General features: G+C 35.1%; 1 protein-coding gene across 3 annotated transcripts in view; it reads right to left on the bottom strand.

Annotated features, from left to right (window-relative positions):
- Window positions 1-18,154, bottom strand: part of LOC131075829 (uncharacterized) — an 83,856-nt gene that overhangs the window by 17,304 nt on the left and 48,398 nt on the right. For 2 of the 3 annotated variants that reach the window (XM_058012729.2, XM_058012730.2), the window contains one exon: window positions 2,051-2,127. The exons of the other annotated variant lie outside the window; for it this stretch is intronic. In XM_058012729.2, the coding sequence (XP_057868712.2) occupies window positions 2,068-2,127 (60 nt within the window). In that variant the 3' untranslated portion in view covers window positions 2,051-2,067. The remainder of the gene's footprint in view (window positions 1-2,050; window positions 2,128-18,154) is intronic. 3 annotated transcript variants of the gene reach the window in all.

The raw sequence follows: 18,154 nt of genomic DNA, 5'->3' as shown, positions 1-18,154 counted from the left end.
CTTTGTTTTGAAGGAGTAAGGATTTGTGTTTGATCGATTTCATTGCTGCGTTATAAAGAAGTTGTTAGCTTATTGCTGCTAATAAAAAGTCAACAAGCTACAGCAGTAAGGACAAATCTCGAATGACAGATTGTATGTTGTTCCAGTATGACAGATGAAGTCTGAAGCTCAATGAACATTTAGAGTTTATTTTATCACTGCTATAGGTGTATGTGCAGAAATAAAAGGTTTGAAGATCATTTGTCAAAGTTTGTCTAAGATTCAAGTGCATTTTCAGAGTCTGTGAATTGGTGCTCAAATTTGGGGTTGGTGCCTTAAGAGAATTGGAGTTGGTGCCTCGAGAAGAGTTTGTGCTCTTTAGGAGTCGATGCTCTTTGTAAGTTGGTGCTCATTTGTAATCTGGGTTGGTGCCCATTTTCAGTTAATAAAACTCTTTTGTGTGCCGTGGTTTTTTACCCGAAAGGGTTTACCACAAGAAATATTTGGAGTTTGTGTTTTGCTGTTTGCTATTCTATGTTTTATGTGGTTCCTTTTTAAAAAGGTTTAAAATACCGATGCACCCCACCCCCATCCCCCTCTCAGTATTTTCTGTGTGCTTTTCAGGGTTTGGGGGTATTGACAGAAAGACTATCACTGCATGGCCTTTGGAGGAGATTTTGGAAGTGGCATCCAAGTTTGGAAAGTGCCAATTTGCTGATTCATTCAATATTGAGTTCATTTTGTAGTTGCAGCAAATGGATATGTCGGCCCTTTGATTAAAATGTATTTTGATGATCTGGGTATCAAAAACTTTGACGATATATTGTACTTTCAGTTCTGAAATTTTTGCTTGTTATGGGTATTCCTAAAAATTGCGATTTAAAGAGTTATTTGTTTTACTTTCATTGCTGCAATTAAGATTATTGTAATATCTATTTAGGCATCTCTGTCTTCTTTTGCAAAACAAACTCAAACAGAAAACAAAACAAAAAAACAAAGGTGGTATGTCACTCGTCTTTGTAAAGTGTACATCTATTTAGGTACTTATTTTTATTCAAGTGACAAGAGTGGTATATAGGTGTGAATAAGGTGGTATATTTGTTTTTAGGTACCTATGTACACTCAAACAGAAAACAAGTAAGGTATATAGGTATTGCAATCTATTATTGTAATATCTATTTAGGCATCTCCGTCTACTTAATGGACTCCCAAATAAGTTTAAGAAGTGATATCCATTGATCCCCTTTTGTGAAGAAATGAGTCTTGGAAAGAGCATTCTTGGTGGTATTGAAGATGACCACCTTAGTTTTACAAAGCTTGAGCACAAGCTGTAGAAGTTAGAAAATTCAAACAGGGCATCAAGTTATCTCTACAAGTTGTCACAAGCATGAGAGAGGAGGACTGCATCATCAACAAGGAGCAATGTTGCAATTGAAAAATGGTTTAAGGAAGGAACCATCATTTGCATGAAAATGTTGTTTAGAAAAATCCCCAAGCAAATAAATGTGTGCTTGACAAAGCCAAAGAGACCATAAAGAGTTTGGAATCATCCACAATATCATTGTGCAAGCATTGGAGATTCTATTCCAAAAACTATTCATACTTACCAAACATTTGTGTATTTGATGGTGACCATTATTGTGCAAGCATTGGAGAGTCTATTCCAAAGACTATTCATACTTACCAAACATTTATGTATTTGTCATTTGACCATCGCCTCACCTTGACTAACTAACATATTTCATATGACTCAAGTTGGCACTAAGGAGTATTTAGAAACCTTGCATAGTCTCAAAAGTGCAATAAAAGTATGATAAGCGGAAACACCAATTCAATGTTGTACTCAACTCTCCATGTATGCTTGAAAGAAGATCGGTTGAATAAATTAAAATTAACTTAATAATAGATTGCAATACCTATATACCTTAATTAGTCAAGGGCACTAAATACAAAGCTAATCATGGTTATGCCCAGTACATACCAAGATAGCTCAAGAATCCAAACAATATATTTCCTAAAGATTCACCAGTTATGCAACAAGAAAAATATAGGGATAAGTTCAAGTCGGTACGTTCAAGCACTTTCCCTCTAATTCTCTCGGTGTTTGTCATTCTCCCAAGCACTTAAATCAACATGGAGTTCGCATGCCTGACAAGATCGTAAACCATCAGAAAAAAATTAATACGTGAACCACCATTAAACAAAAAACATATTTATGCCTTCCAATGGCAATAATGAAAAGAAAAATGAATGTTAATTTTATTTGAAGAAACTCAAAAAATAAAAAATAAAAGAAACGGACTTTAGAAGGAAAAAGGCAATTTTCGTATTTAGAAAATATATCTCAAATAGAACGAACGATGCTGCCCATGTCTCCAATGTTTCAATGACTAATTTTCAAAGTCTGAATTACAGACTTAGATGCCACATGTTCCAACAATATTTTTTTAATAAGTTGACAAGCCTACCTTGTACATATATCAAATTATTCAAAGACTTGAGATTAGATTATTATATTAGCAATGTGAAACTGATCTCCACCACACCAGTCAAGGACATTATTTTGAGTGCATTCCCCTAAATGGGTAGATTGGACTGTTCATGCATATAAATTTTGCATCAAAAGTTAGAAACAGAAGTCTTTTAAAATTGTAGTACAATAAAAATGACGGTTAAAACCAAAATTAAGAAGGATTAAATTTTTATATATGAATTAATATAGCTTTCATTGAATACAATGGTTCAAACCAAAACCTTGCCAATATGAATATATACACTACTAAATAATAAAATTTGAAAAAAGGGATGGAAGAACTTGAGAGAATATCTATCATAACCACTCAAAAGATAAATAATTTAGCTTCCGAATTGATCACAATTTTTATGACATTTAGCTTAAGAACCAAGGGTGGTCCTAGAACAACATAATGGAATAGTCAGGAATGACAAATTTTTATTCACAACATTTATCACAATACACATTACACTTTTCTGCATTAAACTCAGAATACACAAAATCAAAGGGAGATATATATTTATTATTATGTGATGTTGTGGATTTTAATTTGCTGGAACTAGAGAACTACCCAATGCAACTTTAGAAGCAACCACCAGGGACAATTGTTCCATCATTCTGCACTAATCCACTTTAAAGTTAAATAAGTACATACAAATGTATTACATTGAGTAAAACACATTATTACTAATTTATGGGGTGATCAAGAAAAATAAAAAAATGTCCTGCAAGCCAATGGATTCCTCTCAAGGCTTCTTAAAGTTCAATTTTGATGAAGCTGCTAAAGGCAATCAAGGTCTTGCAAAAGCAAGGTGCTCATCCATTCTCCTACACGATCATTTGTAAATGGAGAAAATTTCTTCCTTTCAACCTAGTGAAATCCCTGAATTGTCAGCATCTGGGGATCAAAAGGGATCCTCTTGTCATCATCAAGGGGTGCCTCAAGAATAGTTTGATAGACTGGAAATTAAAAGTTGCATTAAGGAAGCAAAGCAAAGCTGATAAAAGAGACAGCTTTGAACTTTTAAGATATTTAATAATGGTACAGCAATTTTTTTAGCAAAGCTAAGTGTTTCCCAATCTCCTTTCATGACTAAGATAAGTGTTGTTTCTAGCAAATGGCCAATTGGAGACCTTCTTGAGGCTGATGGATTGCAATTATTTCCTCCACCCGCTAAAATCTTTGTACTCCATCACTTTAATTTGATATCATTGCGTCTGGAATGTGTTATAAAAAAATGGTCACTTTGTACTCCAAATATTGTGTTGTGTAGAGATTCAAGCTACAAACGGGATAATTATGCATCTGTCAGGTGATGTTTGTGCAAAGAAGCACTATTAAATAAGCTGAGATTGTATTTTTTCTTCTCGTCTCCATTTCGTTTAGCTCCATCCTATGTCAATATGTCAAGAGGGAAGCATCTTCAGTATAAATTATCATATTGTAGTGTTGTCTGGTCTCAGGCTGAAGCACACTTTCCAAATTTGAGATGCATGCAAACAATTGTGGTGCATGAATGGATTCTTCATGCCATTTTCCCATATCAGAGACACTATGAGTGTGAAGGCAAGTTTGAATTAGTAAAATACGTTGTTTGGCGCAGATGTATGCACTGTGTTTCATGGTAGATCCTTCGTTTTTCCTCAGTCATCTTTTTTTTGCTATAAAGATGACCCATATTTTGTCAAGATAATGCCATATATATAGACAACCTTAGGGTCATTCTTCAGAATGGCAATCAGCAATATCTAGTCTTTTCATCCTCCCTTCACTTTCAAAGTGAAAAACAACTCAGAAATACCGAGAGGGGGGAGGGGGGTGTGAATCGGTATTTCAAAGCAATAAAAAACTCAAGAATTTGATAGACAGAACATTCATAGAGACAGCACAAGATTTATCTCGTGGAAAACCCTCTCGGGTAAAAAAAAACACAGCACAAATAACTTCCATTAATGAAGAATGGGCACCAACCCAAGTTTACAAAAAGGGGAGCATCTACTCGCATACAGGAGCACCAACTCTCAGAATGCTGAAGCACCAACTTCAGTTCACTGAGGCACCAACCTCAAAAAGAAATTCAGAAATAGTTTATCCTGAAACAGAACACCTCACCCTCATAATTCTGTGTGAGCAGAAAATCCCATATTCCCAACTCAGTGACACTCTTTCAAACACTATCTTTAAATTGAATCTGAATTTTCAACACGCTGTATACTGAAGATGAAGGCATTTACCAACACACACCACACATCCAGTTCGAATTTTTCTCAAACTGCTCTCACTACATAATCTCAAATTACAGCACCAATACACTCATGTATTTTTTAAACTAGATACAAACACTGTTTTGTAAAAACTTTCAAGAAACCCAAAACAAACACAGTCCCGTTGCCATTTTCAAAAACCCGATGCCCAACTCAGCTAGTCAAAAGAATCCAATACTTAACCCTCAGTCACTGCATCATACAGAAGAATGATAAACTTCATACACACACAGAACAGCCACACAAATAATCTCTCTTAACCACCACTAAAAATATCCATCAATTTGTTAAGGATATAGCTTCATTCGGATTGAAGCAAGTAATGTATAACGACATTGAACGAAGGGTCATGTCCCCGTAGGGTCATGACTCTACGTGGCATAAGCCACGTAGAAGTCATGCCCCTATGTGGACATGACTCTTCATCCTTTTATTTATAAGCATCGACACTTGCTGTGAACCAAAACCAATAACTGTGGCAGTTTCACGAACCAGCAAGCTGTCGATATTATCATAGAAGATTAATAGTTAGAGTTATATACATATATACACATCGGAGGTAAAACATATTCATTGCAGTGATCTTATTAAAGTCTATCCTCACTACATATTACCAGACTATTGTATTCTCTATCTCTGATCTAAATTCCTTAGCATGGTATCAGAGCCACGTTGGTAGAGAAATAATAAATTAGTGACACCTCTTTTCCAAAAAAAAAAATTCAGACTTGTACTCAGAATCAAAGGAAAATCAATCATGGTGAACAGTGTTAGAGTGGAGGATAGACTCGAAGGCGCATCCAACTTCGTCTCATGGAGAATTCGAATAACAGCAATTCTTCAAGAACTCGAACTAGATGCATACATAGAAGAAGATACTAAGATGCCCGAAGACGAGCCTAAGAAAATCATAATTGATGCTGTTAAAGATCACATTCTCCCATGATATGTTCAAGACCATTCAAAACTCACTACAGCTTATGATATGTTCAAGACTATTCAAAACTCATATGAAATAAATAATGCAAGCAGATTGCTCACTTTAAAACAGCAATTAATGCATATCTACATGAACAAAGGAGAAACAATCACATCCTATTTCATGAGGATTTCAGAATTAAAAGACCAATTGTCAACTATTGGGATTAATATAGATGATATGGAGCTATCTCTAATGGCACTTAAGGGATTACCATCCAGTTGGGAATCCTTTATTCAAGGCATTAGTGCTCGTCCGACACTACCAAAATTCGATCAACTCAAGAATGATTGTACTCAAGAAGAATGTCGACTAATCACAAGAGGATTGGGTCCAAACAAAGGGGGAGAAATTCAAGCACTACATGCTAACAAAAGCAACAAAGGGAAGAAAAGGAAGCTCAAACGGAAGAGAGGAAATAATCACAAAAGCAAAGACTTCTCCAAGATTCAATGCTAAAAGTGTGATAAATTTGGACACACTCACAGGTTCTGCCCAGAAAGAAAGAAAACTCAAGCAACCATAGCTGAAGTCAAGGAAGTAGAGAATCCTCTATTTTTCTTAGCCTTATCAAGCAAACTAAACTCAAACAAACATATGTGGATAATCGACAGTGAAGCATCTCGACACATAACCAGTTTTAGAGATCAATTTGAAACCTTTGAAGGCCACTCAACTAAAGAAGTTACAATAGGAGACAATTCTACCTATCCAATGAAAGGAATTGGGACCTGCTCAATTCAATTAAGAACAGGAGTTACATTACAATTGAAAGATGTTCTCTTTGTACCACGTATCAAAAGGAATTTGGTCTCTATTTCAGGACTAGCTGATCAAGGATATCGTGTCACCTTCCATGAAGATAAAGTTCTACTCTGGCATAAAAACTCTAACATAAAGAATGCTATTCCTATAGGATCTAGAGATGGTAGTTTATACAAATTATGTAATACTCAAAAACAAGCACTAAATCATGTAGTATCAAACTCTAATGAAATTTGGCATAGAAGATTAGGACATCTTCGATTTAGTGCCCTACCTTCTATAGGAAAAATTACCACAGGATTACCCAATCTAAAATCTAATCATGTTGGAACTTGTAAAGGATGTGCTCTAGGGAAGAACTCAAAAGGGTCCTTTCCTCCAAGTGAACACAAATCAAAAGTTGTACTAGAACTTGTCCACACTGATTTGTGCGGTCCAATGTCATTACCATCACTAGGGGGATTCTTGTATTACGTGATATTTGTCGATGATTTCTCTAAGAAAACTTGGATCTATTTCATAAAACTCAAAGAATCAAATGAAGTGTTATTGAAATTTAAAGAATTTAAGGCCCTAGTGGAAAATCAAATTGGGAAGAAAATAAAGACTCTAAGATCAGATAGTGGAAAATCAAACTACATTTCTGTTGGGATTAAGAGGGAGTGTATTGTACCTTATAATCTTCAACAAAATAGAGTTGCAGAAAGAAAAAACAGAACCATCATCGAAGCTGCTAAAGCCATGATGCATGATCAAAATCTACATATCTCATTTTGGGCTGAAGCCTCAAATACAGCTGTGTACATTCAAAACAAATGCCCTCATTCAATCCTAGAGAATATAACACCTGAAGAAGCCCTTACAAGAAATAAACCAGATTTAAGCCATCTAAGAATCTTTGGTTGCCACGTGTATATTCTTGTTCCTAAAGAAAAGAGAACCAAACTAGAACCCTCCGGGCTCCACAATATTAGATACTATATAGATCTATCATTGTTCTAGAGTGCCTCATTTTGAAATAATGCAAAGGCTAGAAAGGGCCTCTTCAAATGCATGGAGAAAAGGTTCCATAGTCCAAAGGATCTATGTGTAACTATGGAAAATTTTAAATTTATGCATATACATGCAATCAAGGGGTTCTTTCCCCATTGTTTCCATCATAGAAGGCAACACTACCACCAAATAATTGTAAAACATTTTAAAAATTTCTCAACTAAAGCATAAATGATAGAATCTTGATAAAATTTGTGTCTTTTAGCCCAACGGTTGGAATTTTTTGGCAAGGAAGCCCTAAACCTTCAATGGATGGCAATGGTATTTTGAACCAGCCATGCAACTCATCATCTTGTGAGAATCCTTGGAGTGTGTTTGGACACATGTATTCCAAGAAACAGAACCATTTAACTCAACAATGGATGAATTGTTCAGTGTTTTTCACAAAATTTGCTTTAAACTAAAACCAAATTGGGATAAGAAAAGCTTGTAGTTGTACTTCTAAATTCTAACTTTTTGTTTGTCTCATTTTGCAAATGTAAATTTTTATACGTATTTGTCTCTGTTACTAGTGTATGCATTCAATTTGATGATATCAAGTGTCATTGAGGAAGATCTGTCAATTGACATTGATGGGATCCATTCAAATTCCAAATGCATCGCAAATGATAAGGTCAAGCCACTTTTTATGAGGACAACTTTTTTTGTCTTGAGAGACATCAAGATAGATCATGACCAAATGGATCAAGTTACATGCACGATGGACCCTCAAGGAGCTTCTTATCACAATATGCAACCCCCTAGCATGCTGTAGTTAGTGAGAATCATTGGCTGCCTCCATTTTTTGCTACATTTTAATTTGCAGGTTGACATTGTACAAAGTAGATTGTAATTAATTTTTAGGTTTCAACTTTGAAGTTGAACTATGTATTAATGTACGATGTAATAAGTTATCTGAAAATTATCTTAATCAAATGGAGAAATGTTGCCCATTTCTGCTTCTACAGGATGTTGTAACTCTCCAAAACGTGTTTGCTTTTATCATCAATTCATCATCATTTGCATGTCAAGTCTAAATCAATAATCATGTTTTCAAGCAAGTGGCAGAGTTGTCCTGTCGTGATCAAATAATTTGAACTAACAAATTTTGAAAATTGCTTGTGATCTCATTATTGAGTTAAAGACAAATAAATTCCTGATGTAAGGTACCAAAAACTTAAGAGTTGAAAATTAATCAATTGGCAGATGACTAAAAGAAATCCACAAGAAATAATTTTTTCAGGGAATTGTCAACAAAAATCTCCTTGAGTGCACTTTTTCAAGTGGCAAAATCATAAGAGATCAACATCCAAGGTTCAAGAGTGGCAAATGTTTAAGTGAACATCTATGAAGGTTTAAGTGATCTGATTCTGAGTCAAGGAGACACTCTTTTCAATTGGAGTTGCCAATACATAATTCCACCAAGAAGCAAGTAAGGTGGCAAAATATTTAATAAAACTTCCTTGACATTTGAGGTTTAAAGTGATCAAAAGATTGAGGTCACATTGCAAGCTTGAAATTGCGCCCAAGACATGGCAATGAGATTTATGATTTATGCCCAAAAATAAAAGATAAACTTTTAAAAGTTTCAAGAGGTAAAAGAAAACAAAGCACACAAATCAACTAACAATGATAAATAAACCACACCAATTTTCTTCCATGGAGTAAATTGCACTCAGCTAGGATAGGTGACAATTTGACTAAGAAAATTGTATCCAAACAATAAAATGATTGATCAAAGTTACAATGCACATTTTAGGATGGTTATTAAGCAATAAATCAAGCCCAACAATAGAATATTTTAATTAAAACAAAATGCAAAACTCAGATGGTATTGCCAGCATGAAACCATGCCATAAACTTGTGATGTGAATAAGTGAATCATGCCCCAGAAAAAGTGAAAAGTTAGTGCTTTTATAAAACATTCTCCTCTAAATTTTGCTGGTGATAAAGTTATTATTTCATCCAGTGAATCGTAACCAGAAACTTGTTGCAGATTTCAAAGGGGTTTGCCTTTTTAAAAATGGCGCTGATATTCCTGAAATTCTCCTCTAAAACTGAGTCAGCCATGCAAAAGTGTAAGATGAATCAGCTAAACTGAAAAAAAAGTAAGGCGCAGAGTTAAAGATGCCTGTATATGGAGTTGTCATTTATTCAGATTCACAATCAACTCTGTTTCTAATATTCATTGCAGCAGGCAGACATTCTGCTCTGATTAACAGAAGTTACAAGAGTAAGTCTAAATGCCTCAGTAAAGATATATTAAGCTTGCAGCTGTTGGTTAAGAGTTTTCAGCATCAAAATCTTCTTGTTCTTCATATTTTACTCATTTATTATTGTCATTACATTCAATTCTTCTACTACAGAATGTTGTTTCAGCAGGCTTCTTGTTTAGTTTGTATCCTTCAGAAACTTGGGCATTGAAGAAGACTCTTTTTCAGCAATGATGTTACATGAAGGTTTGTTGGAGCCCAAGATGGTGTTGTCAAATACCTCAAATAAAATTGTAGACAATCTTCTTGGACATATTAACATCGTAGGTTTGAAGATAGAAAAAAGAATAAAACCAGGAAGTGATTTGACTACCAAATTGATGGAGAGAGGTTTGATTCAAGCTGGCCTTGTTTCCAGTCACCATTCAGTCATTGCAATAGGTAAAGCAATTGCTCAGCACCATGAATCAAGGAGAAGGCAGACCATGTCTACAGATAAACAAGTAATATACAACTTAGATGCAGATACTTTTGATTTGTTGTTGGGGTTGCAGCCCTTCAACAAAACTCAATTAATTGACTTGGAGGAAAATCAAGAATGGTATAATAATAACTTGCAAGATTACCAAAAGGAGCAAGCATGAAAAAGGTTGAATGAATCCAAAGGCCCTTCATGGTTTGCCTAGTTCCTGTACTGGAATGATTTCAAAGAAGAGCTCAGATTAATGATAACAATGCTGAACAAGGTGACAAGACATGTTGTAAGATGAACTTCTAAAAACCGAATGTTCTAAACTTCTATCCCTTTAGCCTCATCTATGAGGGGAAGAGACAATATTGTTTGGAGCCATCCTATTAGCAATTGCATTCACACCAAATTAATGAATTTCTTTGAGACCGAATCTCTGCACATGGTATCATACTTGGTATATTCATTGTTTCAAGCTCAAACATTCACTGGGTTAGAAAAAGTTTGGCTAGATGGTCATTTTTTCAGGAACTATCCACAATTGGAATAGAGAGAGAGCATGAAGCACCACAAAAAAATTAATGTTGCTTTCCTGATGCTGACAATCAAAGATTTGAAGAATGAGAATCATGCTAGTATTTCTTAAAAAAGCCAAGAAGGTTATTCAAGAGTAAGCTGATTGGTTTTTCCAATTTCCCACCTTTACTTATATTAGGATTTGTGGTTTTGACTCTCATTGATACAAGCTACCTCATCAATAGAGTGACCAAATCATTTTGATGAATATTGCAAGCACTTATCAGTTTCTCATGGATATTACAAGAAAAAGCATAAGTTGGGAGCCAACCAACTTTCCTATACCAATTGAGTTCTATAGGTGTGCCAGTGCCAGTACCATTGATGCAATAAGTATGGGCGTTGAACTTTCTCACTTCAACCTCAAATTTCATCATAAAAGCACGTGTTTTGATTCTAAAGATGTGGTGGTTCAAAGGCTTGGAGTCAAATATGACCATGTAATTGACATTGACAACATCTAGGCAAATTGCATTAGTATGAAGCTTGAAGAAGAAAACACAATCACATGAACTTGGATCAGCTGAGGGTTTTAACTTCAAAATAGGTATAGTTGGATTCATTTGATTAAGAAGAAGACATTTTATCTCCTAGTTTTGTTTGATCATGAGCGGATATGCAAACTTTGTCCCCTATCAATTGGACCATTAGAGACAGCATTTCAAAAGATTGGAGGAAAAATGTTGTTTGTAATAGATCAAAAGAATTTTTGGGGAGGGAATTAACGTAGCAAACAATGGTGATTCCAAGAGGAAAGTGGTCAAGGCTTTCAAATCAAAGAAAGGGTATTCTAGAAAAGAATGAAATACCTACTATAGAAGAAGCAACCATCAATATTAAAGATCAGAAAAAGAAAATTAAAATCTTATGTAACGTTGTGGAAATTTCAAAACCCAGAAAATTGAAGTTTAGCTAAACAAAAGGCGAGAAGCACATCAATTAATTCAACTAAGTGCTCCTGCAAATTACCATAGGAAAACCTTGATTCATTCATCCCCAATTCTAATTCAGCCAAAGGTTGTTCCTACATTCATTAAATATCTTGTTCATACTTCTTCTATTCCACTAGTTCAACATAAAGAAGAATAACACTCGTGGAAGTAAAAACTACAAGGGCTAGCACAGATGCTTTAAATGGAAAAGCATATTTGGTTAGAAAAAGGAGAATAGTGATTACACAATATCTTAATTTGGCTGTTGTATCCAATTTGATGAAACAGAAGAAGATAAAGAAATGTAAAAGACAAATGAGGAGGTAAATATAATTGGCAAAAGAATTCTTCCTCCTTCAAATAAAGGTGTTCAAGATGTGCAAGTTGCTGATTTTCAGCTTTCAGAAAACAATTTATGGCCTATGAACAAGCAAAGTAATATTAAGTGGTTGTACTTTGATTGAAAAAATGCCAACGAAATATTGGAAAAAGATGGAGAAAACAAGGCAGCTTTGGTGCCTGAGATAGCACAGCTTCAAGAATACATAACTCATCTCCTACAACCTTCTCCAAGGCAACCCTATTTATACCTCAAACTATAACCAAGGATCAGAAACAACTAGATCACCTGGTTGATTATGGAAAAACCATATTTGTCAGCAAAGCTCAAGACATTGGAGAACTTCTACAAATTAATAACAAAAAGAATAGAAAGTTCTTCAAAAAGTGGATGATATCGAAAAATGCATAATGGATGTCCTTCCATCCTATGAGAAGATTGTTGAGAAACTTAAGTAGGTCGATGTTCTAAAAATGAGTAAAAAACAAGCAAAAATTTTACATTAATGGAATGAACCATTCTTCATTGGAATTTTAATCAAAAAGATAAATTGCTTTTAATAGAGAAGTTGGTTTCTAGATATGTTATTCTTATTTCGTGTAAGGATGCTAATGAATCAGGAATTAGTTTGATCTAGATGAGGTACAAGGGCAATTTCAGCAATTGATCAAACAGAGTTTTGAGCAAAATCAGCATATAGATGAGATGTATAATTGGGCAATGACCATCTTAATTGTAATGAAAAGAATTGCATTAACAAGGAAATGTACTGCAAATGCTTGATAATGCTTGAGAATAATAAGTCAATTTGAGGGAGAAAACCTCCAAAAGTCACCAAGGAAAACACAAATTGCAATATGATGATAATTAACCAGCCACAAGCCAACTTAACATAACCTTATGCACACTATAGGATTGAGGGTGTAGCATGCCCTTCCTCTTCAAAGAAGCATTGTTCTGAGTGTCGATCAATTGTGGATGCTTTTATGAAACATTCATCTTCCCATGTGGCATATTCATCTAGAAAATACTTCCACTATATGAGATACTTGGTGACTGTCCTCATTCTCAACTTCTTTGTGCATGACTAGAAAATAGATATACATCCATGATGATTCTTCCTCCTTCATCTAACTTAGATAATACTGTCTGTGTAGGGATCTATCAACCAATCACCTTTTTTAAATAGAAAAAATGGAAAACTATATGTATTCTTATTATTGGAGGTAACCCAAGCTTGTAGGCTACATTGCCTATTTTCTGCATAATCAGGTGTGGACCATAATATTTTGGTGACAAGTTGTTATTCTTTGTTTGTTTCTTTAAGCAAATTTGCTTATAAGGTTCCATCCTCATGAAAAGCCAATCGCCTACTTCAAAACTCCTTTCAATATTGTGTTGCCGAGTCTAATGTCTCATTCTACTCTGTGCCATGGCCAAATTCTCCTTGAGTCTTACAAGTACCTATTGTTGATGAGCTATATTGTTCTTTCTTGGTGTCACCTTCAATGGTATAATGTGATGGATGGTATCCATTTATTTCCATGAATGGGGACATTTTTTAAGAACTATTGAAAGAAGTGTTATACCACCATTCTACTAGTGGTAGCCAATCCACCCATTAAGACTACTTATCTAAAGTGCAAAAACATAGATACCCTTCCAAGCACTTATTGACAACCTCAATTTGCCCATCTAATTGATGGATGGTATGAAAAGCTACAAGTCAATTGAATACTAGTAAAGATAGTATCATGATCACTAATAATAAACCTTGGGTTACCATGTAATTTTTGTATGTTCTTCGTAAATGCTTTTGCTACTATACATGTTGTAAAAGGATGGGATCATGGAATATAATTGGCATATTTGGTGAGTCAAACCAACACTGCCATGGTGACAGTCTTACCTTTAGATCTTCAAAGGCCTATAACAAAAATACAAGGAGAGCTCTTCCCATCATTAGGTAGAATAACTAGGTGTCTTCACTATCTCCCCTTTATTCATTGGCATACCAAAAATTCTACCACAAATTTTTGAACATCGCCTTTAAGACCTTCCAAAAAGAAATCCTACTTGATTCGATGATGTCTTCAAAAATCTCAAATAATCCCCCAATTGTAGAACCATGGAGCTCTTCAAGAATCTTGTGTTTGATGGAGGAATTCTTGCATAGGTACAATCTCTCTTTATACCACAAAACTTATTTGAACTACTAAAATTTGCACCTATTGAATGAGATTCCTTGTAGCAACAGCATTCTACCACTCTACCTTGGCTACTTCAACCCAATCTACTTGTAATATTGAAATATAAAGTCTCTTCGCATCCTTCCTAGATAGTCCAATCAATCACAATATTCGCGTTCCCTTTCTAATAGACAACTTCAAAGTCATAATCAAACATCTTAGTGACCATTTTTGCTTCTCTTCGGAACATAACATTTGATCCAAAAAATATTTTAGGTTATCACGATCTATCTTAGCTTTGAAATGTCTACCCATCAGATTTGGCCTCCACTGTTTCACTACATGAGGAAGCTAGCATTTCTTTCTCATAAATGGGTCTGAGTTAATTCTTACCTTTTAATTGATGAGTTCCAAAAGCAATGGCCTACCTTCCTACATGAGTGTTGCTCCTATACCATTTCCTAAAGCATCACACTCCACAACAAATCCTTGGTGAAATCCATAGCAGCAAAAGTCTTTTGAGGAAAAAAATGACAAAAGGATTTTTAAGAAAAACTAAGAAAAAATCGTATTATCAAAAAACTAAAAAAAAAATGTAAGAAAAAAGATAAGAAAAACCTTAATCTCAAGGCATTTTAATACCATAGAAATATAGAGAAAACATGAATTGAAATCATATATTTAGGGTGCCAATACCTAGCATGGTCAAGGGGCAATGGTTTGAGTGCATTGCCCTAAGGGGTAGTGCTCCTCACAGGGATTTAGGCAAAGTACCGCCAATAGGGTTGAGGAGCCCCTCATAAGGTTCGACAGCAACGCTTGACACACTCCCTTTTGTGATATGGGCAAGGTCAAGGGGCGAAGTTCCCACAACGAAGAACAATTTAAAGCCCTTTGAAACAATGTGGACCTTCAAGGAGCATGCTATTTTTCATAATTTTATCACTTTTGACCAAGCTCCAAGACTCCCTCAAACCTTTCAAAAATAATAGATCCTAAACTCCATATAGCTTACAATTAACCTAAGAATATTGCAAACACTGATAGAGGTTTCCAAAAAATATTAAATCAGCTGATTTGGTATGGGTTGGGTATATATATTTATTTATGGGTTGGTATATATATTTATTTATATCTAAGTTGCTGATTTGGGTATAGGGGCGGGTACAAGAACATATATATCTTAAATCAGCTCAATGGTTCTTCAAAGAGGGCAAAGCATGCTCAAGGAGCTATAATTCTCTCTAACAAATCGGTTGATAGGGCAGAGATACTTATTAGGGATGCCATTATTCCTCCACAAGGTTGGAATTTATTTAGATATGATTTCAACAAAATCCAAGCTGATAAACTGTAATGTCCCCTGTTGGGATATTCCTATATTTTTCCCTAGAATCACAAAGTAAGTAAATAAGGAATGAAGTATATTTAAGAAATGCAAATTACCAACTTTAAATCTTAATTTAGATCCTGCAACCAAGTTAGTTATCATTTCTAAGATAATTGATGACAATTGTCTAATATCCATGAAAGATTGGACAACATATAATTAATAATATTATAAGGAGAATCCTAATCCTTACATCACCATTGCAAATTACATGATGTGCATGTGGGATTCAATTAACGATTTTCCCTAACAACCAACCACACTATGGAACCCCTTGGAGAATATAAGGCGCCAAAAGCCTGTCCTTTCCAATCAAGCCCAAGAGCACAGAATGAACACCCAGTCATTCGACCTCTTGGTCACACCTACGGGTTGGTGTACTTGATGGGGGACTCAATCCTGCTGCCTCTTTATCATGTATTTCATCCTTCACTCCACAATGGGATTGTTGGTTGGGTTAAGCATTAAAAGAATCCTTATTAATATAAATATTATGCATGTATTAAGAATAATAGCAGGAATGAAAACATATAATAGAAGCAATATATTAATTACTTATCATTCCAAAGTATTATTTAAATAAAGTCATGATAAACAAATCAACAAAATAAGTATTTCTATGTATTATGCATCATACCAAGCACCTCGTAAATATCAAAGTCTGCTGACTTACTCTCTTATTAATTTTGAAATCAGATATTTCTCTCTTGATCAATTGACTTCCTTGTCTTCTTCGATGCACTTGCTATTTGCAGATCCAAATACTTATTTATTTCTTGTTCGATAACTTTTCCCAAACGGGAGACTCTCCTATGATATCCCTTAACGGGGTACGTAGGGGTATGACTTTTACCAAGGGTCTCTTGTTTTCTGAAAGGAGGTGTCTCCTTATTGGTCTGCTACTTCATTAATCACAACATTATGAAACCGTTTAGTAAGACAAATTGTCTGTTGGATTTGCGGTGGTCCTTTGTTTTACTAATTGCAATCGCTGGCCCATTGTATAAAATGCTCAGTATTATGTCAGATCTACTTTATCACTGCCTGTAGCAATAAGACCGCTGCTCTATACCTTAATCATTTATCGTTAAGCCAATTTAATTAACCTGAAATTCTTTATTAAATTGGCATTGTCTATGTCCATGCTGGCTTTGAAATAGGAAAAAGAAAGTCTTATGGTGGGGACGTGAGATTTAGGAAAGTTGGTTGTTCCCAATGTGTTTATTAATGTAGACTTAATCCGAGTAATTGCAAAGCACTATGACTCAAATATTAGGACTGTATTCCAATTGACTTCAATTCATTGAAGAGGGACTATTCAAGAGATAAAAATAGCTACTCCACCACAAAAAGAAGGGCCCAAACAAACAGCTTCTAAGATTTCTAGTGATGAAATTGACCCCTTCAATTATGACATCTTTGAAGATTATTTCATTAATACATATTTTACCCTATTCAAGCTTTGGCTATAGATGTTAAGGCGTAAATGACAGTAGCTTTGATGATGATTTCTCCAGATGTTCAGTATTGAGATGTGAACAAGAGCTTTGACTATGCCACTTTCATTGCTGATGGAATCCACCACGCCATGGATGAAATCAAGAAAGATAGCAATGTTATGTACTTCAAGTGGTATTGCCTTCTTTGTCATAATTTGTTATACAGTGGCAAGCAAATTTGGGCCCCTCCATTGCAGCTAAGGTTCCACGATGCAAATGGATACTAATTCTCAGTCCAGGAATGGACTTATATAAGGGATATGCACTGTGACAGGTCTATTTATCTGATTTTTGAAGAATTCCTTGTCAAAGTGGTACTTATGAACTTAGGGCACCTTGTGGACTGGAGGTTGTCAGAAAAAATTAGGAAAATTATAAGGTCAAAGGATAATCAACTTGAGCTTGGAACAAATCACAACAGGGGTAATTGGTTTCTTCATGCGAATTTAACTGTAATCAGACTATATGGTGCCCCACTTGCACCTCACATTTTGCCAAGGTCAGTGCCTAATAGAATTGCATTCTTGGACATCACGTCGCAACTAAATGAAACTGACAAGACCCACTTAAGGAATGTTAAGAAGGGATAAATCTTGCTCCCATGCATTGTTTTCACAAGCTTCATGAGCACTTCTAAGGAGGGCTTGGAGTTTATTTACTCCAAATTGCAGCTGTATAGAACGAAGGTGGAAAAGCAGAGGAATTATGACCCAGAGCACTTCGTTCATCTCACTAGGGTTGGGATCAAACTTGCAAGGTATGTTCATCAATATGACAATATTGAAGATCTGATCTGAAGCTGCCCTTAAGAAGCAGATATCAAACAAAGAAGACAATCTTGAATTAACATTCAGATTGCGGAAGAGAAGAGGAAGGGAGCAAAACCTTCATTTAAAAGAGCCTCTTCAAAAATTGATGACCCAATCCTTCGAATTTTGGTGATGATTGGTAATGCTTCCAATATTATTAAAGCTAATGCTCCTAAATTAGCAATCGACAAGCCTAAGCATC

This window comes from Cryptomeria japonica, chromosome 3 (assembly GCF_030272615.1).
Source record: "Cryptomeria japonica chromosome 3, Sugi_1.0, whole genome shotgun sequence".
Taxonomy (NCBI): domain Eukaryota; kingdom Viridiplantae; phylum Streptophyta; class Pinopsida; order Cupressales; family Cupressaceae; genus Cryptomeria; species Cryptomeria japonica.
This window is presented reverse-complemented; position numbering and strand designations above follow the sequence as displayed.